This window comes from Amblyomma mixtum, chromosome 3 (assembly GCF_055824585.1).
Source record: "Amblyomma mixtum isolate Tamu chromosome 3, ASM5582458v1, whole genome shotgun sequence".
Lineage (NCBI taxonomy): Eukaryota > Metazoa > Arthropoda > Arachnida > Ixodida > Ixodidae > Amblyomma > Amblyomma mixtum.
The window spans coordinates 270,204,991-270,231,276 of NC_143014.1; the positions used below are offsets into that span (position 1 = coordinate 270,204,991).

The following is a 26,286-nucleotide window of genomic DNA, read 5'->3' on the forward strand; positions in this document are numbered from 1 at the left end:
AAGCGGACAGTGCGGCTTCACTCAGCGAGGTCGCGCCGCTCTGTGGGTCCGCCGTGTGCCGCTCGGAAACATCGGGCTTTTCTGTATCTGAGTGGTCAGTGCTATTTCGCTGCCTGCTCGAGCGTACTGTTCGTTTCACTCTAGTCACTGCAAGCACCGCGTTTCGCGCGCACTTACGACCCGGACGCAATGGAGACCAGCGCACCGTCCTCGCTCGAGAAAATTTGCAAAGAGGAAACCATCCGGCTTCGCGACATCTATGTCGGGTGAGTCTGAATGCGTGAAAAACTCGGCGCAAATCATTCTCATGTCCGTTCAAACCCTGGCTCATGGATTAATGTGTCGAGCTAGAAGCACTGATTGCTCGGACTCCGCTGCCAAAGTATTTGTTCCAAAGTATTTGTTCGTTGTTGACCCTAGCGAATCAGCACCCTTGACTTTGCCGTTACCTGCTCCTCACTTAGAACAAATCCTTCATTCTGTCTTTGTCAAGTAAGGTAGTCACCGATAGGTTGTATATTGTGCAGACATTTTTTTTTTTTTTTGAGCCGCGTTTAGCGCTTATGATGTGAGCACTTTCACGTTCCCGGCGCGTGCCCATTGTTGCGTCAATCGCGTGGTTACCTATTTCTGGTGCATGTAGTACCACTGCTAGGGCGTTGAGCCAGAATTCTTAGCTGTGCCTGGCGTTCTTGGGCAGTCTTCGCCTCGTTCTATTTTCACGTAACTGGCTCCCCGTTCTAGCTGACGTTCCGCCCGCGGCCGCGTCTCCGTAAGCATGGTAGTTGCCAAGAGCGCAACTGATAAGCTGAGTAGAAGCGCGCTCTTTGCATGACATGATGATCGGGTGGCGTGACCCTCGAAGGATCCTGGCCCAGCAACTTTACCACAGCGGCTGATTGTCGCAGGAATAAGGTCCACTCAGATAAGTGACAATATACGTAGGTACGTTTTAGCTAGCGGCATACGATCGTAATCTGCACCGCGTTGATCCCAGCTAGGGACCTAAAAGTAAAGTGTCTGCCCTTCGTGTTTATTGGGTTGTTTAGGCGGTCTCATAGGCGGATTGAAATCTCAGACCTGATGCGATTGGCGTCATTGCCGTCAACGATCGAATCTAAATGTGGCCCGTTCGTTTGAGGCTCTGCTTGCAGCGTATTCCTGTTTATCCTTCAACGTGTCCTGTTTACCTGTGTTTAGCACTGTGCGTCATACAAGCCACAAGCATGCACGTTGCAGCTAAGTTGAGATTAAATGTAACAGATCGCTGACTTTGCCAGCTTCGTCCGAGCAGTCCTTGCTTCAAGCGGCATTTAGCCTGGTTTTCATACGCCACTCTTGGGAAACAGAAGACTTCACAAGCCTTGCCTGCATGCTTGGGAAAACTTCCCTTTCCTTGGCATAGCCAGCAGTATGAAGTATGTGCAGTAAAGTCTTTGTGTAGACATGGATAATTGCAATGCTTGTGAAGTTCCTGGCCTTTCAGTGGTTTTGGGAGCTGGGAGCTCTGGTGCGCCCAACTAAACTCCATAGCCTTCATCTGAAATTGAAGTAGGCTGTAGGCACCATATTGCATCGCTGGTATCTACCTGTGCACTTGCAAGGAGAAAAGCAGGTGGACAGACTGAAGGTTCCGGCAGCGTGACACTGAGATATATATGCAAGTGGCATTGCTTTTGACAATTATTGTATTGTTGCGAACATTGGAGCTGGTCAGTGCACAGATGAGCATGAGTGATCCATGAAATAAAGTTCTGCTTTAGCAGCAACCGTTCATTGTTTTAGGAATGGCTGTGGTATGGTGATGTGGCCCTACGTGCATAGGAACCAGCGTCAGCCTAGTACATCCTGAAGACTGTGAACGTTAGGTTATGGGCCTACACAAGAATGCCATAGTTTTCCTGGCTACGTTCACGATGCAAACTTATATGGTTTGCCTCAAATCTGCCCAGTTTTTCTACATAAACCCCGGCTTCCCTCCTGTTAGCACGTTGGCGTTAAGGCTCCAATTCTGCAGAAAATCTGCGGGTGTCGGTCCTGTTTGTGAAAAATCCCCAGGGAAGCAACCGAGGTGGGCTACCAGGTCACGTGACCTTGGGGTGTCATCACAGCCTGCCCACCGGATGTGAGAAAACTGACCACCGTAGCAGTTAAATTAATAATTGGTCGCAAGAGATTGCTCGGGAAGAGCAACCTGGGTCATGCAAGCCCCCATCGGTGGCAGCAGTTGCGATCACAGGGCAGTGGCACATCGCTTAACCAGTGCACCACTACTCCAGGAGTGGTATGAGGACTACCGGGGATCTATGAATGTAGAGAATGACCAATTTCACATGTATGGGTAGTAACCCATCATGCTATCGTAACATGCCCTTATGGTGGAGCTTCAGTGTCCCTTTGAATTTTTTGTCTTTTAACATGCATGTCCACCACCACCACCTACCTAGGTGTGTAAGTGAAAGCATCTCTGGCTCTCAAGTGTCCATGCGTCTGGGGCATGTGATGCGCAGAGATGTGTTCAGTTTAGAACATGTCATGTCATAAGTTTCCCCAGCTTTTCCTTGGAACACAAAGGACATCTAGGACCAAAGCAGTATTTTTTTTTGCATGTTGCATGTACTACACCCCTTCCAGGTTGCTTTGTCAGGTGTTGAGTGTAATCAGCAGCATGCTGCTTGCTGTCAGTGGTCTGCTTGTGAGCAGCCTTTATGCTGACAGGGCTGGCCTTGGGGACTTAGTTTGGGGGGGCTGGCCACATTTCCCACATCTGGAGTTCAGTTTGCATGCCTTGTGGCTATGGTGTTATGCCGCTAAACCCAAGATTGGGGAGTCGAAACGTGGCTGCAGCAGAAATTAGGTGGAGGTAAAAGGCGAAAATCCTCGTGTGCTTTGCGATGTTGACACATGTTGAACAACTCCAGATTGTCACAATTAATCCAGAGCCCTACACTATATCCCTCTTGGCCCACATACAGCTTCATGATGTTAAGCCTTGTATCAAGTTTGGAGCTGCAGTTACAGTAATCAAGTTGTGGTAATAAACACAGAACGGACTCCTTTTTTTTTTTTTTTTTGGCCAGGCATCTTGCACTGTGAGGGTGAATGTTCCAACTGTATGAGACACTGCCACTCAAACTGTTTGTATTTGACAGAGCCACTTGATAGTTCGGAAGTGCATGGCAGTCAGTGGTATTTGGGCTCAATATGTTTGTGGGACGTTTTCTTGTCTTCCTCGTCTTGCACAAAATTTTGGCCATCTCACTTTGGCTAGTGCCTTGATGGCTGGGTGTCTAGATTGGGCGCACCACTGCTCCAGCGCTTGCATCTGTTTGTGTGTGCTGCTGTGTGTGTGTGTCTGTGCTAAAGACGAGCCCCCCTGGTCCGTTCCTGCTGCACATACTAATCTGCCTCACCTCTTTTAGTTTCCTTTTAGGCGCCCAAGCCCTAACCACCACAAAGACCACAGCTGCTGCTGCTGCTGCTGCCAGTATCTCCCAGCAACCATCAGACAGCCCTTACCATTGCCGCAGGTGTAACGTGGACAAATACCCCACGCGGCTGTTTGCAGTGTCCCAGAAATGGGAAAAGGGCTAGAGACACTCTTTGTAGCGCTAGTGGACAGATGGACGGATGGATGCGGAGAGCACATGCTCTTTGGCTGACTGACAGAGCCCAAGGCAGGCACAGTGGTTTGTCGACCAGCCATTGCCAGAGGACCGCTTCGGACCACACTGGGGGAGATCCGGCGTGCACAGAACTTGGAGGAGATAGCTAGCCCCATCCATGTGCTCTAGTCTCTTGTGGCGGCGGCTAGAGGTGTCCGTCACATGGGTGGGCATCCCGCAGTGTGGCGGGGGTGGCCTCTGCTGCCAGGTGGTATGCGTGTATTGACTCGGCAGAAAGAGGGGAAGGTAATAATCCCTTTGATCTTCTTCTACTTTATTTTGGAGGGCCCATTTTGGGCTGCCCCTGTTCATACAGGCAGGGGCTGTGTGTTCATTGAGAGAGGAAGTGTTGCGAGAAACCAGCGTGAATGGACTGTGCATTGAGCATTCTGCAAGTGCTTGACACTTGCGTGTGTGTCTGTGTGTGTGAGTGTGTGTGCCTGTGGCTGAAAGTGCCATCCTTTCCCATTCGCACTTGCCTCCCCTTGCTTCCTGGATTCCTCCCTGCTGTTGCAGCCAGGTCGGCGTGACAGTTTTGCCTGCCGACGAGGTCTGCGACACTTTATATTTCTTTCCCTTCCCATTCTATTTTTTGCTCACCCTCCTTTTCTTTTTTTTTTGTGCTCAAGCGCTGCTGTGTGTGTGTGACACTTTTCAGCTGTGTTCTGTTGCACACAGAATGCTCTTTGCAGCCAAGAGCATGACACCGTGAAGTGTACTAAAATTGTCTTCAGTTCGAGGCACCACCCTTCCCCTCTCAGACTGCCGCAAAAAAAGAAAAGAGGTTCCAGCGTTGTCTCTTCGGTTGCACGACTGGTTGCAATTCATTGTTCGCTTTGGTCTTGTGCCAGCTTTCGTATTGAGGGCAGGGCGGCACATGCTGGGGCTTTTTTTTTTTTTTTCACAGATGAATCCTGGGATTTCGGAAAGCCAGCAGTGTTTTGAGTTGTCGTCAGTAGCTAACAGTGCTTGGTAACCAAGTTGAGTTTTTGCTTTATTTTGGCACACCGGGAAGCCGAATAATGATTGGACAAACCAAGGCTTTCAAATTGTAATATTTCATTATGTGGCTTGCACAAATTTCCCCATGGCATACATAGTGTTTAATGCTTCAAAATGGTCAAGCTGCAGCACAGCAAGCAAGCAGGAGTTAAGCTGGCCATAAGTGACTTTTGCAAGCAGATGCCTGCTATGTCAGTTGTGCAGCCCAAGAGACACGTTGAATCTGCCTGTGTTTTTTTTTTCTTTGCTTGCGATCATTTGTGGTGGCACACTTTAACTGTCTGTTGCTTGTGTGTGTGTATGTGCTGCAGGAAGTCGTGCACAGTGTTCTTCAAGAGCAATGGCCCCCTGAAGATCGTCCGTGGTCAGGGCCAGTACATGTACGACGAGTCTGGCAATGCTTACCTCGACTGCATCAACAATGTTGCCCATGGTGAGTGTATGAAAGTGCATTTTGGGGGCTGGTTTACAAGCAAGTTAGGACAGGGGCTGTGCTCAAGGACAAACTAACAGTGAAGGTAAGGGGACTTATCCAATCTTCACCTCCCCTTCGTTTTGTCCATTAGCGCACACTCTCTGTCTTGTCATGCAAGATTGAGTCTGGCAGGGCCGGGCCTCACTGTCATTTTCTGGACATTTGGCTACGAGCAGCTCTTTCGGGGTGTTATGAGGGCTTTTCTGCGTGCTGTACTAGTGTCGTAAACACACGCTCGTTAAACTTGCTTTATTAAGAATATTAGTATTAAACCATGCTTAAACTTTCCATCTAAGTGGCCATAGCGTCGTCATTTGTAAGCAATCGTGCAATGTGCTATTAAAGTCAATGCAAAGAGCGGAGCCGGGGGATGCGGAGCCATGTTGTGAGTGGATTACTGCTACTGTATGCTTCTAACAATGAGTTGGCTAATCGAGAAGCAGGTGACAGCTGAAAAGAATGCTCCACACAAGACCGCCTAACTGCACCTATCGCGGCACTGACTGTTGCTCCACACTTAAGTTACACCTAACTGCAGCCTGTCGCTGTAAAAGTAATTATGGACGTTCTCCACTATGCACTTGTTGATAATCTGCCAGGCCAGCTGCGTTGTTTATTGCCACGGCCACTTGAGACAGAGCGGCTGTGTTATTGCACTTGCAGTTGCGAGCACTGTACTCTTTCTTGTGAGCGCTTTCTAGTAAGACTTCAGGCTGAACTTCGGAGCTATGGTGTCTACAGCCGTCGCACATTTCCATGCTGCCCCCAAGTGTTTTACGTGCCATGCTCAGTTTCGCAAACTTTGCACAGCTTCATTTGCTTTGTTACTGCTTGGTGATTTCGCTGGACTCTATTCATGGCGTTTATTTACGAGCTAGAATAGCTTGGAATGGACTGGACCAGCCCTTCCAGGCTGTACTCCAGGTGTTTCGCCTAGGAAGCCACCCTAATCCACTTGAAGCGAGTACCCCCACCCTTCAAGTGGAGTCATTAAAACAGAAGTGGTTTTCCCTGGTCACTTGGGGACCGTTCCAGCGATATGCCTTTCTGGTGTAATCTCATTCACTTGCCCCGAGAACAGCACGCATTCGCTCTGCGCTTGTAACGAGCGAGCTCTTCAAATATGTGCACACCATACCAATGGAAGAAAATTCTTTTGTCGCAGGGTCCACTTCTCTGCCTTCTTATCAAGCTGATCGTACTATCCACTAGCTACAATTAGATTGGTCTGTTGTAAGGGATTTGCATATTTACCTTATTCACGTTAATTGTTGCATAGCAAGCTACTAGCAAAAAAATGTAATCTCTCAACATTCCTTCAAGTGATAGTGGTGCACGTGAAAGCGAGGCTTATTTCCTTTCAGTTCAGCAACAAATAGTTAGCATCTAAAAACATTGCCAGTTAATTTCTCTTTGCGAATAATTATTAGTGTTTTTTTTTTTTTTTTCCAGCTTTATCATCGCTACATTTTCACACCGTAAGTCCCATGCTACAGCTTCAATGTGTGAGATATGTGCTTTCAGTGTAAATGTGGCAAAATAGTTCGCATGATAAAAAAATAGGAAAGATTTCTTATTGGGTAAATGCCTGTCTGCACAGGTGGCATACTATGATCGGCTCCTCGGCCACGTGGAATTTCCTGCCCGCTGCACGCTTGCCGTGTTCGAGAGCTTAACTCCTAGCCATGTAGCTATTAAGGTACTTGCCCATCGTGCTAAAACTGCAACGCTCGGCGGCAGCACACGAAAGCCACAACCACCACAACTACTACGGTGAACGCGCTAAAAGGCCACAAAAGGCTGGAGCTGGTGATACTGATGTCGATGTGCATAGCTGGAGGTCGTGGCGGAGAAAATGATGACCACAGCCTCGGGTGCTATCCATTGACGGCACTTGGAAGCTCCTGTGCGCATGCGTGGCCTCCGCGATCAAGCGCAGCGTTGCTCGCAGCCGGAGCTGGTCGCAGACGCCACGGCATTTAGAAGGCTGTTCCCCGCCTGGGTCATGGAAAGTTGGGGTGCGGCCCTTACACGGATTTTTTTTTTTTAATATTTCCTTCGGGAAAACGGGGTGCAGCCCATACACGGGACTCGTATACCCTCAATTTTGTTGCTTTTTGAGGGCCCCGTCAGCTGAAAACTTCTGCAGGTGTTCGTACCTGTCCAGCCTGGTTGTTGCTGTGTTTGATGGACAAGGGTTAGTGAAGGGCAATCATGCACTCTTGTTTGCCAGAAGAATGAGCATGCCCCGTTTTCTGTCCCAGTGGGGCACTGCCACCCTCACGTGGTCAAGGCTGGCTCGGAACAGATGGCTCTGCTCAGCACCAACAGCCGCTACCTGCACGACAACCTGGTCCTGTATGCTCAGCGGCTCACAAACTACTTCCCGAACAAGCTGTCGGTCTGCTATTTCGTCAATTCAGGGTTAGTGCCTGGCTTGCCTCTGTGTAGTTCCTTTTCATTCTGGTGATATTTGGCCCTTTGAAGGGATGGTGAGGGCAAGTCCATTCAGTGCTTGTTTCTTGCCAAACTGATTGCTTTGTGTGTGTGTGTGTTTCTGTTTGTCGGCAAAGGACATACTTGGGCTCAAAAATTGCATTTTTTTTCCCATGAAGTGAAAGGTGATGCAGCCTAGACTGAGTGATTTGCATACAAAAATCTCGTTGCAGTTTGCTTGTGAAAATGGCCAGTTGTGTGTGTGTGTGTGTGTGTGTGTGTGTGTGTGTGTGTGTGTGTGTGTGTGTGTGTGTGTGTGTGTGTGTGTGTGTGTGTGTGTGCTTCATTTTTTATCCATTTCTAGTGTATAACTGCTGTTTTCAATGAAGGCCTCCATTAGACTGCAGTAATTTATCAATATCTATTGATACAGGGCAACTTCAGTTTGTCCTCTGTGTAGTACTATGGAAACCTTCAGCTTTGGTGAAGTCCTAGTTGAGAGAAAGTAAGGGTGGGGTGCTGGATTTCACTTTTTTTTTTTTTTGGAGGAGGGGGGGAGGGCTCTATTTTCTATCTACTAGTTTACCAAACTTGGTTTCAGAAATGTTTTTGTTTGTTTTTTTAATGGAGTGATTTGATGTTTTCTTGATACCTGATCTCGCCGCCGTGCTTTTTACTAGTCAACCACACAGCTGCGAGGCTGTTTTCATGCCAATTTTTGTGTAACTGCATGAATAACCTTGCAGCTACAGCTTGAGTGTAGATAAATGTTATGCACTCCACACATAGTATGATCATTCCCATTTCATTTGTGCCAATACATTAAATATGGGTGCAAATGAGATTGGAATGGTCATACATGCGGGAAGATGGCGCCTTGACAAGACCATTTCCTTGCACCAATTTTCTTTAACTCTTTGCAGAGCCACAGTAGTACGCGATTTCATTGGTTCCTGTTGTTTTGGCTACACCTGTTGTTTTTGTTTCTTGTAGGTCGGAGGCGAATGACCTTGCCATGAGGCTGGCAAGATGCTACACCAAGAACAAGGACATCATCTGCCTTGACAGGTGTGTAGTCCTTGCATTTCACAAGACATTTCTTGTGACCGCTTCCGTTTTCTTGCAGAAACAGGCATGTATGTGCCCTGCTTCACTTTGTGAATCTCGTTAACGCTGTGTCTCAGTGGTAGCGGTACTTGCTGTACAATAATGGTGTGGGTCACAGCTGTGAATGTCTAGTCTTAGAGGCAGTACCAAGTGCAACTTGCTTCATCCGAGCTCGGAAGTGTCTTGCCACAGCAGTGAGTCTAGCACGTTTGCTCAATGTTTGTGTGTTGCGGGCACGCAGGACGCATAGCAGCGAAGCACCCGAAAACATACCAAAACTCAACTGGCCACGTGTTGTGCCGCCAGTTGCAGGTTTTCTTTCACTTCCAACGTTCAGGTTGCCTTTTTTCAGTCTTTCTCGTGTGATAAAAGTGTAGTAGTGGTTTCAAGACAAACTTGTATACTTCAGTATTAACCAAGCATGCATTTTTTTCACTTTTTTTTCAGTGGTGCGGGGCATTTTGTAAATTGATATACGGATAATGTAGGCATTTCTTCCGGCTCTTTAAATCCGAATTAATATTGTTTTACTAGCTATCCTGTTATTTTTAGTTGCCAGTCGTGTGTCATTTCATGGCTTTCATTTGGCATGACATTAGATTGCATACTATTATGCAGTAAAGTCAAGTAGTATACAGTTCCGTTGTCTCGTTTTGTTTAATAAGGTGTGAAGTCTTTTTTTTTTTTCCGGTTGCAAAGACCATACACTGTTTTGAAAAACAAGAGCGGCTCATTTTGCCTGTTTGTCATTTTCTGAAATATTTTTTTGCTGAACAAATATGCAGTCATTTATTCGATATTCGAAACCAACTTTCCTTATTCGTGCCGGTTTCGTATTCGAAAATATCAGCATTCGCACGCCCCTAGAGGTTAGTGGCTCATTTACTTCTTGAATCTTCATTTACTGTGGTAGTGAGTGAAATGTCTTCCTATTTTTGCGTTAGAGCAGTGTGCTAGAACCCTTCCAGTTTCAACTAATGTTGAGCTTTTCACCTTTTGTTTTATTTCTGTGTTTACTTTCAGTGCATACCATGGCCACCTGCAGTCCACCACGGCCATCAGCCCATACAAGTTCAACCACATAATTGGCTGGCAAAAGAAAAAGTCCGTTCACGTGGTGAGTGGCCTTTCTTTGCCCCACGCATGCATCTTGTCGATTGCAAATCAAAGTGCCTCGGGGCCGTACTGTGACTGCCTTCTTTGAAGTAAAGGTGCAGCTGTCTCTGTACGGTACTCCTTGCAAGTACAGTTAGGCGTGTAGTTATGGCTAACATCACCACCAGTGCGTTGTGTGACCACAGTGTCTCTGTGCTGACAGATGGCACATGTAGCTGAAGGCTCAAGAGGCAGCATCTTCGCTGCATTTATGTTTGATTGGCATCATGATGAAAGTTGCTGAGCACCAAGCATTTTGACTTTGCGGACATCCTACTAGTGGGTCTACTTGCCGTGTGGCCAGTAACTGTGGCAAGGTAGTGCAGGCCCCCCCCCCCCCCCTTCCCCTCATACATATTTATTAGGGGTGTGCGAATATTCGAAATTTTCGAATATATTTCGAGTATTATATTTTTAGTATTCGAATTCGATTCGAAATACAAGTATTCGTGTTGTTTCGAATATTCCACCCGACGCGAATATTCGTATCTAGCCGAATATTCATTGAGAGCACCGGCGTTCATTTCGGTCCGCAAGCCCTATCGACAGATATATAACAACATGGCGGCGCCTACACGGAAGAAAAATTCTTTCTTCCTCCGAGGGCCATGCCGTAGCTGACTGCGCTGGTGAGCTTTTTTGTGGCTATGCCTACGAAGCTGGTACTGTCAGAGCTGGGCACGAAGTACCTCGCAATACGTGCCAGGTCAGTGCCAAGTGAGAGAGCATTTTCTGAAGCTGGTATAGTCAGAGCTGTGCACGAAGTACCTCGCAATACGTGCCAGGTCAGTGCCAAGTGAGAGAGCATTTTCTGAAGCTGGTATAGTCAGAGCTATGCACGAAGTACCTCGCAATACGTGCCAGGTCAGTGCCAAGTGAGAGGACATTTTCTGTGGCTGGAGGAGTCGTTTCAGTTAGAAGGGAACTACTTCTGTCTGACCATGTGGTGCAGCTGGTTTTCCTTCACGACAACCTTTTACGTCATCCCAGCAACGCGCTTTTGTGCTGATGGCAAGCTAGCCTTAATCAGTGCTGTGTACTAGCCATCTTCTGTGATATTTCCACTCTTCTAAGAATAATGTTCGAGACTTTGATACTTTTTGTGCAGCCACACACACTTTTTGTGTTCATTTAATCATCGATAGTTGAACTGTGATGTTCTTGGGTGCCCAAATAAATGTTTTGTAGTGATTAAATGCGTCTGTCCTTGATTATTCGATATTCGATTCGATATTCGGAACTAAGTATTCGTATTAGAAAAATTTGATATTCGCACACCCCTAATATTTATTTTCCTTGAAATTTGCTGTATACAGTGGTCGAAATTCTAGCATGTGACTAAAGTTGCGTCTATGCGACAGGCTCCCCTGCCCTGTACGTACCGAGGCAAGTACCGGGACTGTGACTACCCAGCTGGCACGGACTTTGGGGAGATGTATGCCCAAGAAGTCCTCAACCTCATCAACCAAGCCCACTCGGATGGTCGTCACATTGCTGCCTTCATCCACGAGTCCCTGGTCAGCTGTGGGGGCCAGTTCCCTTTGCCCAAGAACTACCTGCGCCATGTCTACCAGTGCGTTGGTTTCCTTGTTCTACCCACACCTTTTGGCAAGATTCGGGCTTCTTCTTTGCATTCGTTCAACCACCTGAGAGGAAAATCTGAATTTCTCTTTATCCCCCCCATTCTACATCTTCTGCTCTGTACTGATAGGTTTTTTTTGTTTTTGGGTTTTATATTTTCTTCAATGCTGTTTTCGGCTTGATAATAGGGGAGAAATCAGGTTTTTCTTGGAAACATTCTGAAATTCAGGTTTCTTTGGATTACCTTTATAAGCTATAGTTAATTTGATTATTTTTTTCAATCTCAGGGTAACACTTAAGGCTATGGGTCAGGCTGGTAAGCAGGGAAAAATGGAGTTCTGAAAAAAATATTTTGGCATTCAGCATTCTTTGCTAACTAACAATTACTGGCAGCAAACAGCCTGGATCAATTTCGGCGCATTAAACATTTTATTCACAAAAGCTGGTCATCAACTTTTTACACGTCCGTGTTAACATACCTGATCGTCTGCATGCGCAGCATGTCAGTTTCCATACGACACCTGTCCATTCCGTTCTTTCAACCTCACAGGTGCCGTTAGCTGAGCATGAAGTGGTCAACACGGCATCTGCTAGCTCGGGGTAGCACACAGTTGCTTTGTGCGTGCCAGTAGCTCATGACCTCAACACCTGTATAAATGGGTCTTGCTTCCAGCAAGTACTTTTTCAACTCCTCATGGAGCGAGTCTGCATCATCGGTCACAGAAATCGGGGGAGGTCGGTAGTCATGAAACGAGACTTGACAGTCTCTTCTGGAATGGGTCCAGTACGGCTCCCAGTTTCCATAACGTCAACTGGTTTTTGTCTTGGCCGCCTCTCATCTGTGTGTCAACTGGGGGCCGAGTAGTTCTGCGGGCACAGTTCGAAATCTGGGAAAAATAGTTTTACCTGATTTTTAGGGTGCAAAAATTGGACAAAATCTGGTTTTACCCAAAAACGAACAACCCTATGTATTGGGCATTGCTGGGTTGAGGCTTACTGCCATTTTGTAGACAAGGCCCAATTGGGAGTCTGTTCTGTGTTTACAAAAGTGTTCCATGGTGCAAGGCATGTGAAAGCTGGTACTGGCTTCTTTTTCCTTTCAATTGAAAGGTCTGGCCTCTGTGATGAAATCTCATGACTGCAATTGAAGATTAGCCTTGCTAGCTTGCTGGAACTTGTGCGTAGTATTTACAGGTTGGTATTCCTGTCGGTATTCCTGGCATGCAAGGCATAGCTAGCTGGCTGTTGAATGGAAGTTACACTCGGTAAACATTCACTAAGCAAGGAAGCAGAGGCCATGATGAGATGGTGGTATTCTTGGATAAGCCGCGCAGTTGTGTGACTTTACGAACACTTCCGCTTACTTTCACACCTCCGCAGACTGGGAAGCACCACCACTTCGCCATCTGCTGGCTAAGCACTGTTTGTTCACTATCATCACCTGCTTAGAGCAGTTAGTCAGTTCATTACATTTATCAACTGCATGTTGGACACCGATGTGAAAGCATACATGGTCGTCATAAAAAATATCGTGTTTGGGCTAGCGCGACGATTAAGCTGCGGTTCCATTTCTGCCGTCAGCACGCAGACCAAGTGATGCCCAGCACAAGAACCCAAAGAAAGCTTGCCAGCCAAGCTCTTGGAACTTAACGTCCACTTACTGGCTGTCTTGTCAACTACGTTACTTTTTAATGAAATTCCTTCTACAACCACACCTCCAAGTCCAAAAGTAGTGGCAAATGTGTTAATTATGGGCAAATGATCTTTTGATGTTGAAAAAAAATGCCGAGGTAGACTCTATGCGACTTATGATCACACAGGATTGCCACAGTAAATTGCCAAATAAAGTCTGCAATTCACTTGTCAAAAATAATAATTGGTGGAAAAACGAAACGAAACTCACATTCTGAAATCAAAAACCGATAAAAGTCTGCCTAATTTTCGACAAATAAAAACTGAAAAGTGCCAACCCCTAGTAGTATTGTGGAGCAGCCTTTGTTGGCTGTTCAGGCCACAGAAAGGACAAGCACTATAAGCAGAATCTACCTGCCCAGCAGCAGGGTCCCAGATTCAGCTGCCGTGGAGGTGTAGTTGCTTAGTCTTTGTCTCCATATGCAGTTGAAGACTGCCCTGTCTGCTTCAGCCTTGTGGAGAACTGTCCTGAAACGCAGTGTGCGTGTGCTGCCTTTAGTCTTGACTGAGGGAGGAAATTCTGAACTTTTGCACTAAATTGATATGATGTGTGCAAAAAGCGGTGCATTTATACAGCTCTTGGAGCGCGCGAAGTGCCCCTTGTTCCCTCTCCCAGAAGACATGCTTTCAAGTATATTTTTCTTGTGCTGTTGGGTGCTCATTCTTGCTGTTCCTGGCCCTTCGCAGGTATGTTCGGGAAGCTGGTGGGGTCTGCATTGCCGATGAAGTCCAGACTGGTTTTGGACGGGTTGGAGAGCACATGTGGGGCTTCCAGCTTCAGGGCGAAGGTCAGCCTTTGATCCTTGCATTTGCTTTACAGCCTTCTGAATACTCCCTTTGGAAGCTTTTCTTTTGTTGGTTCATGGCAGTTTTTATTTTTGGCCTTTGTTGGCCATTTTTTTTTCTTTCTATTGGCAAATTGCTATGGCACCTTGCTAAATTGTACTTCATTGGAATGCAAAGCAAAAATGGTCTGTTCAGCTGAACAAACAAAAGAAGTGGGTGCCTATTTCAGTGTGTAAAGTTATTCCAGATGCCTCTGCAGCATGCCAGTTGGGCATGGTACATGTGCCCAATTGTTTGTCAGGTCAGTGCCTGCACTAAAGTTTAGTTTGACACTGGAAACAGTGTTGATTTTTTTGCCTGTGTTTGGTTGTTACTGCAACCCAGTCAGTATTTTGGAACTACATTCTTGATGTTCACCTCAGTGAATAGAGAGCAAGCAGCTCGAATTTTGGACAGCATGAACTTCAGGCTAATATATTGATGCAAGCGCGTACCGCTGTCACCACCAGCCCATTCTCCGCCATCGTGAAAGGCGCCATCTTGGATTTAAACGGAGTCAGCAGGCACTAATGGGAGTGAATTGGACGGACTAGCTTGAATAAACTTGGCTATTTGTTCTCTGTCGTTGCCATTTGAGATGAGAACTCTTTGCTTTGCCACCGTGATGGCCTTCCAAGAGCGTGTGATCTCATTGTAAATGTTGCCATATGTAGGCCCTTCATTCGCTGTGGCTTGGACGACTCCGCCCGCTGTGTGGGGCAGCAGATGGCGTGTCGTGGGGGGGGGGGGTTCATTCTGAGGTGTTCACATCCGCTCGTCTTCTTGTCGGCTACCCCTCAGTCTTCACGAGCATCGCTTTCCTTCAAGGAGACTGTTCTTCCTTCAAGTGGCATGTGCGTTTGCTCATAGCAGTGACTCGTGGTGATGCGGTCATTACGAAAGCATGGCTGTGGCTCAGGTATATTATTGCTTACAAGAGGAACATGGGGATCGGCGAATTTTGTGATTTATAAATTTGGTGTTTTGCAGAGAAGTTACTTTTTTGAAGTGCATGGATTTTTTTAACTGTTCGATTATTCGGGCCATTTTCCAGATCCCACAGAGTCTGAAAAACCGGTCGGCGATACCATTTAACGAGTGGGCAGTATATATGTGATTTGTGGTAGCCAAGTCGAGGATTCAAGAGTGCACCTGTCAAAATGAATCTGCAATTAGTGGAGTTGCGCTTTGCAATGGAAAAATGCAATCCCTTTTTAATCTGTTTTTAGGTTTTTTTTTCCTGTGCTTGAACTGCATGGTTTCAGTAGTGTGTTAGTGGGCCTTTGGCAGCTCACTGTTTTGTGTGCTTCTTTGTTGTAGACATCTGCCCAGACATCGTGACCCTGGGGAAACCAATCGGCAACGGTCACCCCATTGCCATGGTGGTCACCACACGGGAGGTTGCAAACAGATTTGAGGCTCAGGGTGCAGAGTACTTCAACACGGTAAGTTGAGGTTTCTGGTCTGGGTTGTTTTTTGGTTTGAGAACAGTTGCTCTCTCAAGTATTTGGTGTGAGCCTCCTTGGGAAAAAAAAAAATGGCCTGGCATGTTTGGCAAATTTTTGGTAGTCTCTAGGAACACCAAAAGTAAGGGGAGAAATCGGACAGTCTGAAAACTAGATTGGCGCCCCCAGAAACTGTTTTCAATAGTTTTATGCGCTTTCCAATTCTTCACATGCCTCTAAATCTGCATGCATTAGGGTGATTCTTCGTTGTTTGCTGGGCCACTAGTGAATTTCGTTTTGTGAACATGCTGCTATTTTGGGAGAAAGAAAAATTATAAACGAAGTCATGGCAGAGGCAGCGTTTCACACACAGCTCAATATCGAATGTACATACCGTATTTACTCGCGTAATAGGCACACTCGCATAATAGGCGCACCCCTAGTTAGGGCGCGAAAAATCAGATTTTTTTATTTCCGCGCATAATAGGCGCACCCCGAACTTGGCACTGTGATCAATACTGTATTTATACGATTGCAAGACGACGCCTCGCCACCCCCCGCTCCCCAATCTTTATTTTAACAAAGTTTTTGCTGAACTGACTACTAGTCCCTACTAGGGCTGCTGCCGTCACAGCTGCTGCGGACCCACAGCACGTACAACGACATCGCGTAGAACAGCCGCACACAGTTTTCAGGGATGCTCACTTTAAACGTCTGTTTGGAAAGCTTCATCTCCAGCCGGAAACGTTCCCGACTTAGGCCCACGAAAACTTTGGCGCTTGGAGTCGCGTACGAAAATTTAGGGACGCCACAGTCGCACCTGCCGCACTTCTCGGCCACGTCGTATTTTCCGACCTGCCGCACGCTTGCCGGGTTCGAAAGCAAACTCCCAGCCGTGTAGCTGTTAAGGTGCTTGCCCGTGGAGCTAAAACAGCTACGCTCCACGGCAAAGCCATAAACCACGATGAACTATCGCGCTATCGCTAATCCCGGCACTTGACAGCAACAACAACAACAAAAAAAAACGAGCTGGAGATGCTGATGGCGATATAGATAGCGAAAGCTCGCGGCGGAGGAAAACGATGATGATGATGAGCATGGCCTTGGGCGCCCTCCGTGGGCGGCGTCTGGAAGCTCCTGTGCGCATGTGTGGTCACCGCGATCAAGTGCCCGTTGCGCGCAGCCGGAGCCGATCGTGGAGGCCTCGGCGCGTGGATTCCGAAGGCTATTCCCGCGTGTGTCGTGGAAAGTTTCGGTGCGGCCCTTACACGGATCTTTTTTTTTACATTTTCTTCACGAGAACGGGGTGCGGGCCCGTACACGAGTGGGTTTACGCGGTGTGTTCAGTTTTGCGAGTCGAAAAATTTCCAGAAATTTTACCCCGCGTAATAGGCGCACCCCGAACTTTGAGCCGGATTTTCTGGAAAAAAAGTGCGCCTATTATGCGAGTAAATACGGTAATAAAGCCATGATGGATGTATTTTGTGTGCTAAAAGAACAGTGAGAAGGAATGTAGCGGGCTTATTTCAGTCATTGTGAGGAGGAAGTTGCCGCTTCCTAGAAAAAATTTCGAATATGACACATCTCTAATGAGGCTACCTTCAATGATTTTTTTTTGTCTGCAATATAAACCAAATCTCCTCCAAACTTGCAGAATAGATGAGCATCTAGGTGCTTAAAGAGTTTACTGACTTTCATTGTTATGTAGAGAAGCACATGACACATTTCCCTGAATCTGGCATCTTTGTATGTATAGTAGTGTTTTTAAAAATCGGAGGAAAAAAAAACCCCCATCCCCAATTCTTTTCCTGAAACAGGTTTCTTGAATGAAGCCCTTAGGAATGCGTGGTGTAAACAAGTTTTTCATGTAATTTTCTCCATCCATGCCACATCCACCATCCACATGACTGCATCCCTCCTCACTGCTCCCAGAGAGTGGGAACTTTCGAAGGGCAGCCGAAGATGCAAAGAAAAAAAAAATGGAGATTGCACGCAGAAATTTGAAAGAAACTTGTGGGTGGTTTGTTCATCGTCACTACTTAGTTCCTTATCACTGTCCAGAACACGTCTTCTGTGCCATCAGTGCTGTTCGGCAGGCCGCACTTAAGAAATGCGCGCAACACAATGAAGAGTGGCAGTGTCTCCCACGCATTGACTGTTTTCGTCACAACCATTGACTCTCGCTTCATGCGTTCGCGGCAGTCTGTTCCCTGCTGCTTGTGATCCACTCGTTATACCCCTTTCGGACTATATCCTTGAATGGCTTGTTCATGCGCACATCCAGCAGCTGCAGCTGTGATGTCATGCCCCCAGGTGTGACTACAAGCTTGGCATTACACTTGCCGACCACAGCCTTGACTCCATCAGTCAAAGGTTCTCTAACTGCATCAAGCACCAGCATCAACGGGAGATCCGTACCTGGCCGTTTGACCCACATGCCACTGAGCCAGTCCAGCACCATGGCAGAGTCCATCCAACCCTTCTTGTTGCATGTGATGTGAACACTGCTCGGGAAGTCCTCGTTGTTTGAAATTGTTTCCCTTTTGATTACGACAAATGGCAACAGCTTGCGTCCTTCAGCCGTGCATGCGAGCGTAACGGTTGCTCTAGTCTTTTCATTTCCTGTTGTGCGAGTTCACACCTCTTTGTTGGTGCATGCTTCTGCAACGAAGCTTGGCGGAGTGTCCCATATGATTAGTTTCTCAGGCATTGCCGTTCTGGCCTATGAGGTAGTTCAGAGTCCTGTGCAAGTTAATGACATGGTGCTGGAACGCCAGGGGTTTATTCTCGTACTGTGCCTGTAACTTCTGGCAAATTGACATCCTCTGGCAAAGTAAAAATCCAGCATGTCACATGAACTTTTGCACCCGTGCACGACTAGCTTTAAGAACTTCACGACTCAAGCCAGCTTTGTGTGCAAGTTCTCTTGCCTTTAGCTGAAGAAGTTGGTCGTCGCAACCAGTTTTTGACTGCAAATGCTCAAACGGACAACTTCATTTCCCGCCAGTGGTGACAGTCTTGCACTGGTCCATGAAAGGCCTTGCAAGTAGGTGTCGCTTGGAAGATCCTGTTGCGATTCTTCAGTCACCCGCAATTTAACTTGTTCAGTCCGAGATGCCGTGCTGGCAGTGAATTGCCGATTTCTTCCACAGCCGAATTGCCTTCCTCTTGAATAGCGCAGTGTATTGCGTCTTCTTCTCCGTTTCAAAGTCCTACCAGGCACTAGCAGACTTCAATGCGAAGCATCTCGTAGGCCTAATTCATTCATCCGAAGCCATTATCGCTGCGAAGCCGACTGCTGTTGCCCGTTGCTGCTCAGTGCCATGTGTTTTGCCTTACCTGGCCCTTTGCTGCATTTTTCCTACTCCCTGCTGCTCTTTCAATTGGTTCTTTCCTGTCTTGTATCGTGCCTATCCTTTCCGCTTTCACACCCTCTCCCTGCCTTTTCCGCACTCATTCTGTTGCCCCACGGTTGCCCTCCTGGCAACTTTTGTGAGCTTGGCAGTAGAGCTGTCTTGACAAGCAGTGGAAAAAAAATTATTTTCGTACCTTGGTTCCAAATATAACATAAGGTGCCACAAATACAGTTTTCATTACAATCATGTAAATAGGGTATCCTAGATGTGGTCATGGGGGGGAAAAAATTGAGGCTGAATGCATTTTCTCTCAAGCATGCAGACATTAGCACTGCAGATTTATTCCACTCGCAATCTCTGAGTAGCATTATACTTCCCGTATGTCCTTTGTGTATCAAAGGACTTTGCTTGGATGAGCACCTTGAACTGCAGCTGCTGTTTGTGTGGCAGAAGGTGTCATGCAGTCTTGTGATAGCTCATGTGCCATGCACCGACCTTGGAGTTATCAGCCTTGTCATTTAATGAGCTACCTTTCAGTTGGCATTTTTCTCTGTGCAAACCTGTTTTAAATCCCTTTTGAAGTACGAATTCTGCGCTAACTTGCCCGCAGTCCCGGCTTCGCAGATTTCACGTGTCCCAAGGGCAGGTGTCACCGCTATGTTGCTGCATTGCCATGCATACTCCCAATCAGTCAGTGCGGTGCATGCGCGTTGCCAGCGTGGTTTTTGTCTTGTCGGCTGTTGCCTCACCCTCGTTTCTGCACACTCCTTGGATTTCCCGTGAGAATTGCATCTGGAGAGCATGCTTGATGCCGGTGACTCGGAGGCGCACGAAGCTCCCGCTGGTGCAGTCATGAGTGCTTTGTCCATCTGCGAACAGTGATGATTGTGGCGTGTCCAGTTGAAGTATTCTTGCACGCTGACACTGCAGCCATGACAAATGAAGACCTCACCGATGAGGCCATCATGGCAGCTGTCATTGGCGTGGTCAGTAACAGACGGGAAGTTTGCAAGTTGTAATATAATGGGAAAAGCTCATCATTCCACCTACACTAATTCTGAAATCTGGATAATTTGAACTGCCAGCACATTCCTGGCCAACGCCCATGTAAGTCTATGGCTTTGTACGCTCGTTATAATTCGGACATTACGGATCTCTCGCCGGTTAATTCGAATGAGCTCCCGAAGGGAGGCTGCGTCCAGGTACGACTGGCGCAGCAAGCGATCAACCAAATAGCTCTGTTCAAACCTGAATTCTACGCTGCAGAGTCATCCGTGTACCTGAGACGTGCGTACAATGCCAGGCATCACTACAAACACATGGCTCAGTCTTGAAATCATTTGGACTGTGTAGTTTCAGTTCCGCTTTTCTGAGCTTTGCGCAAGCCCGTAGCAGCCAGCTAACCGACCCCTGCTGCGTGCCGTTTCGGGCACTCATTGGCGCGATCACATTCGTCCGCATGGTTCTTTCAGTGTGCCGAAACTGTGCGCTCGTCACGTGCTGTTCAAACACTGTTTGTGGTGTGAAGCTTCCTCACAGGCGACGCTGCCGCTTGTGAGGGGTGTGACTCAGTAGCGGTGGAGCTCCAGCACTTGCGCGTCCCACCATGAACATTGTCGGGGAGGCCCTTAGCACTTTTGAGTAGTTCTGCTTCGCCACTGCAGACAGCATGCATGCAATCTATAAAGCATTTGTAAAAATGTGGAAAAAAAATCGTGACATTCTGATCTAAAAAGCAGGCAACCATTGTCCATCCAGTCTTTCACCAAACAAATATACCGTGGTGCAATTGGTTCTTAGTTTTGCAGGATCATTCGATAGTTCGAAAATTTTTCCAATCCCCGAAGCTCAAATTAATGAGTTCTTACAGGCATTCGAACAATCAAACCCCTCCGGGTCTTTCCTGTCAATAAATGCTCTTAAGTTTGTCATCTTTTCTTTTTTTTCGCACAACGCGGTTATAAAAATTCCCGGTTATAGCTGTGGCATTTCCGTGACCCTTCAATATCGTTATGAGTGGGTTTGACTGTATTTTTTCCTGTGTTAAATGGTGTCCACCTACGGTTATAGAAGTTCCTGTTTTTTTTTTGTTTTTTTTTTTTGACCTAGCATCGCTAAGTGCAGCAATTCGGGAGTTAACACATGCGCAAGACGGATTACATGGCACGCACGGTCCTGTCTTCTGTCATGTCATTTCTCTTCTGCCACTCTCCTTGCAGTACGGCGGCAATCCTGTATCTGTGGCTGTGGCCTCGGCAGTGTTGGACGTGATTGAAAATGAGAAGCTGCAGCAGCATGCCAAGGAAGTGGGTACCTACCTCATGGACTCTCTGCGAGAGCTGCAGCAGAGGCATCCCCTAATCGGTGATGTCCGGTGAGTCTCCTTGTGTAGCTCATGATTTATTGTGCTGTTCTGCTTCCATTGCTTATCCGTGTGACTGCGCACAAGAGACCAATTCATAGACCAGGGGTTCTCAGTCTAGATTCCGAGCATTCCTTGGAGTGCATTTCAGATTTCCCAAGCACCTAAAATATGTGCATGCCTCTCACCACTTCTCTTTTACCCAAATTATTTTTGGAGTGACCATACTGCAAGTCAAGCAAGATAGGTGGGGGTTCCTCAACACCTTTTGAAAGCTTCGGGGCTCCTCAAGGCTATCAAGATTGAGAACCCCCTGACCCACTCGAGCTGGAGCCGTTCAATGCGCATTGTCTTCCAATCCCATCCCTACTCGAGAGCAAGCCATTCGAGGTCTTGCCATTTTTAATTGTGTGCTTGTACATGCAGCTTGTATCTCCCTGGGCATTAGTCTGTTTGCATACATTGCACGCTTGCGCAGTGCTAGTGCTATACTATCTTCATCTCATTTGGAATTTGGCAGGCCCTATAAAGTGAATGAATTGTCTAGCTAGCTTGATTCTTGGGGCATGGTCCCAGCAAACGCGTGGTCAGTCATTGAGTGACACTTTGGCATTTGTCCAAACTGACCTTCAAGCCCAAGGTCTCGTGTTCTGTCACAAAGCAAAGTAAGTGTTGTGAATTGCAGCATCTCATTCACAGTGCCACTGTGTGTACTCCGTTACAGTCATTAGTGCAGCCTAACAATCCTGCTTTCCTGTCACTGCGCCTTTTTCAAGACTATCTCATGACTGCAACCTAGCCACCACTATTTATCAAATACCGTATAAACGCATGTAAGAGCCGCACCCAAACTTTCCACAACCCATGCGGGAATAACCTTCGAAATGCACGCGACGTGCCCTCTGTTATCCTCTATGGCTGCGTGCAACGGCATGCTTGATCGCGGAGGCCATGCACGCGCACAAGAGCTTCCAGGTTCCGCCCATTAATGGCGCAAGAGCCTGCGGGTCATTAAGGTTCCTCCTATTGGTTATTATCATCAACTTCTTCCTCCGTCACGAGCTGTCACTATCCATATCGGCATCAATGTCACCAGCTCCAGCTTTTTGTGGCTGTCAAAGGCACGGGAGTTGTAGCTTGTTAGTTCGCTGCAGTTGTGGCTTTCGTGTGCTGCCGCCGAGCGTTGCAATTTTAGCACGATAGGCAAGCACCTTAATAGCTTGACGCCTGGGAGTTAGTGCTCGAACATAACAAGCATGCGACGGGCAGGAAATTCGGCGTGGCCGAGAAGTGCGTCCGACAGTGGTGCAACCAAAGAGACTCACTGAGGAACACCAGCTCCAAAAAGTGCGCTTTCAGAGGCAAGCTGTGCAAGTTTCTCGAGCTGGAACAAGAGCCGATTTATGTGATGGAAGTGCGGAACAATGGCTAAGCGTTGACAGCGGACGTGCTGTGCGACTTCTTGTGGGATGAATATGCACCAGGGTGCACAGCACCAGCTCAGTCTCAAGACTCTGCTAGTGACGACTGAACATAAAACACATTGAACAGAGAAACGCATTAGTGTTATTTTTAAATTTTTTTTTTTCCCCCACATCGCGTGTATAAACCGCACCCCAAAATTGGCCCTTGAATCTGGAAAAAAAAGTGCGGCCCTTACACGCTTTTATACGGTAATTCTTCATGCTGCTGTGGTTCACTCTGAGCACACAGGCTCAGTGCTGGTTTCTACAAATTGCTAGCTTGGCATCTTTGGCTGCTCGCTTAGCTGTGGCTCTGCTGGAGCTTGAACCCTCCATGTTGCACTGCAGGGGTCATGGCCTCTTTGTGGGTGTGGAACTGGTCCTCGACAGGCAGACCAGGGAACCTGCTGGAGAGCAGGCCAGTCTGCTATCTCTCAGGTGAGCATTGGTTTCTTCTAACTAAATCTTAGTTGGCTGTTTTTTTTGTAATTTTTCACGCAGCATGCATTACAAGAGTCCATTTACAACGGTCCTGCTTATAATGAACAGTCATTTGCTACGAAAGAAGGGGACATTACTGTCGTGAAGCACGTTGGTGCATGATTGCTTGAGGGATTGAAGCTCTGTGCTGTGGGACAAAGCCTCGGAGACAGCACTGCAAATGCTCGTGCTACATGGCCATCACCTACTATTGCTGCAGACACGCATGGGCATCCTAACCACAGTGGCTTTCATTTCTGAGTGTGGAAGGTGAAAAAAGATGTGGGTTACAAAAAATGTAGCTGCACATGCGTAGCCAGGGGAGGTTTGTAGTTTTGTAGTATTTTTGTTTTTGAAGTCCTGAAGAACATGCTGCACCTAGGAATGGATCGTGGACAACGCTCGCACTTGTGTGCCAAATTTCCTGAAATGGGCAGTGTTTCAGATACAGTAGGGTACTGTTTAAGTGGTGTTCGCTATAACGGAGCTTCACTGGCACTTTCGGCGGATGCCAGAGGCGTGAATACGTGCTGACTGCCAGACCGCAGCCCTACACGCCACGAGTGCGAGATGCAAACCTTGGTGCGAACGCTTGCCGCATCACAGCCAGTCACTTGTGCAGTGCGGCGAAGCCTGCCGCCTGCCATGCAAACGAGCAGTTTGGTGCTGGGGGGTTCGATATATCCGTTTCCAGGCTATTCGCGTTCATAAACAAGAGTTAGATATAGCCGATAATTCTTTATATCTGTGTCCGTTATATCGAGGTATGACTTTTATGTTTCAAGAAACGTTCGTTTGTCCTTTTCCAATCATGTCTTGCCGTATCTAAAGCTGTATGGTACTTTTTTTTTCTCCATTGGGAGATACAGATTATGCCTATACGAGCACATTAATTGTGTGTTCAATAAGAGCATTGATGTAGCTATGTGGTGCTGTCTGCAAGAGTGGAAGAATGTGCATTGCTGGTTTAAAAAAGTTGCTACGCTTTGCTAGGAATCGTTGACATGTTAAAATTGGCATCTAATTCTTTTGCCACTTTTCTGTTGCTTGAAAGTGCACATTTCTGCCATGCCATTCCGAATGGCGCGAGTGCATTTTTGCGCTCTCCATTTAACCCTGCGTGGTCCATGTCTTCCTGTGCTTTTCTCCAGGTTGAAGCAGCAGGGAGTGTTGCTGAGTACAGAGGGCAAGTATGGCAATGTGCTCAAGTTCAAGCCACCCATGGTGTTCAGCCGGGACAATGTGGACACTGTTGTCTCAAAGCTGGACATTCTGCTGGGAAAGATTGAAGATGAGTGCCTGGACCTGCGGTACAACTTCGCCAACGTGGCTCACTCGCTCGCCAGTAGCGTTGAGTCGCTCTCTACTGCCTCTTCGTTTGACTCGCTCGAAGAGAGTTCGGAAGAAGATCTGTCCTCTTCCTCTTAGGCTACACCACTTATACTGATTAAGGGCGTAAGGGAAAGCTTTTTTTTTTTTTTTCTTGCAGCCACTTTTGCATTGGAGTTTGAAACAACTTCTGCCTTCACGTCATTGATTCTTTTCTCATGCGGTTGACTCTAGGTGTATCTATGGCATTTTCAAGTCTCCCTACCTGTTTGGTCTCTTGTAGCTATGACAGGCATAGTCGTAAAGATGAGGATGTGCACATCTAGGCTTAGTTTTAAGGAAAGCAAGATTGGGTGTAATGCAGTGCAGTTAGTCTGCTGCACTGCTGCACAGTTTGAATGTTTTCTATCTTTTGCATAAATCTTGTTTTGCGGAATTTTTTATCGTCCCTTAAATCCAGAGTTAATGTAGTGCTAATTCACAGGTTGGACCTGCTGATTTTATCAGCCTTTTTATGGCTAATATTTGGAGTCTTGTTGTGGTTTTAATGAGTGGTTGCATAAGCCTTTAATAGCATATGCATAGGTTGAATATTTTTTTTACCTCCATTGTACTTAATTTTATACTTGTTACACCACAGGCTACACTACTACTTTCTTTTTAATGTCATTAATGATAAATATCTTGTTAGCAGCTAGTTAAACTCTGGCCACATTGCTTGTGCAGCTCATTCTGGCAGTCAATAGATTTCAGGAAGGAAAAAAAAATACTAGTTGGTTTTTCAGTATTAAAAGGAGCACATTGTCTACACTGTTTACTGCAAGAGCTCTGTGAACATTTCAACTGATGCTACAAGGCGTTACTGGATTCTGCTTTATATTGCCTTGCTGCCTGTGGCAGACTAGGAATTCAGTGAACCTTAGGGCAAAGAAGTTTATTACAGTCTAAAATTTTTTTTGCTCCGAATCGGTCTGTGTGTGTCCCTATTTTAGTGATGCAGTGTACAGAAGTTCATGCTCCATTTTGATGTGGTTGTGCAGCGATGCTTGTTCTTAAGCTCTCTTGTTTTAGCTGCGGCTCTTTTTTTTTTCTTCACACCTGGCACAAAGCCTGGCTAACTTATTGCTTTACCTTCAGAGTGTTTCAGTTTGCATCATCCTCTGGAGTTTTATCATTAATGGCTGGTATCCAGCTCTCATCATTTCTATACATCGAAAGTGTCGGGAGAGCGACGTCAACTGCCTCTCCCAGTCGTGTTTCTGCACCCAAGTCTTGTTATCAGTGCATATTGCAGTCTCTCTTCCTTTCATAGTTATTGCGAGTCTTCCCGCCACCTGTGAGCGTCCTGGGCTGGGGGCAGCAGCAGATGGGCTTCACGTCGTACGGCTGCCTCCCAGATGTTGTGTGTGCATGCCTTTTTATTAGATCATGTGCTGATGCCTCCAGCCTATGACTACACTCATGTATCACTGTCTTTGTTACGTGCAGTACCATTATTCAGGCTCTTGAAGGTGCTTAAATGTTCTCATAGTTCATTGCAGATATATGCCTGCTTCTGCATACTTAGTATGGTGCTGAAAAGAGGTTTCTATAGTGTGGAGATAGGAGCTTGGATTTAAGTCACGTTTCTGACTGTTCCTGTCTTCCATTTTTTTTTTTTTAATATTTCCTGCATGTGTTATGTATGCAAACCGATTAGGAGGCGTACAGTACTCTTTACTATGTACATGCCTTCTTGCAATAAACTGATGGCTATAATTCTGCCATGTGCTCAACAGGCACACAATGGAACCGGTGTTTAATTGTCCATACCTAGTTCACTTTGTTGTGATGTCAGCTTTCAGTCCTTGTCACATGAACACTTGGCACTCCACAAAACGGGCAATAAAGGGTGGTGTTCTGTGTAGACTTGC

The 26,286-nt window shown here is 46.8% G+C and overlaps 1 protein-coding gene across 4 annotated transcripts; it reads left to right on the plus strand.

The window, feature by feature from the left end:
• Window positions 1–26,164, plus strand: LOC149354716 (5-phosphohydroxy-L-lysine phospho-lyase). 4 transcript variants are annotated; one of them, XM_089583495.1, is made up of 12 exons: window positions 1–266; window positions 3,423–3,911; window positions 4,979–5,100; window positions 7,407–7,566; window positions 8,572–8,646; window positions 9,709–9,802; window positions 11,202–11,413; window positions 13,801–13,901; window positions 15,259–15,383; window positions 20,959–21,113; window positions 22,913–23,002; window positions 24,196–26,164. In XM_089583495.1, exons 3-12 carry the CDS (start codon window positions 5,046–5,048, stop codon window positions 24,470–24,472), a joined length of 1,344 nt encoding a protein of 447 aa, XP_089439621.1. In that variant the 5' UTR covers window positions 1–266; window positions 3,423–3,911; window positions 4,979–5,045; the 3' UTR covers window positions 24,473–26,164. The 4 variants fall into 4 exon arrangements, with proteins under 4 accessions (XP_089439621.1, XP_089439620.1, XP_089439622.1 ...); XM_089583494.1 differs by lacking the exon at window positions 3,423–3,911; XM_089583496.1 differs by lacking the exon at window positions 1–266 and having other exon boundaries at window positions 280–3,911.
• The last annotated feature ends 122 nt before the right edge of the window (window positions 26,165–26,286 follow it).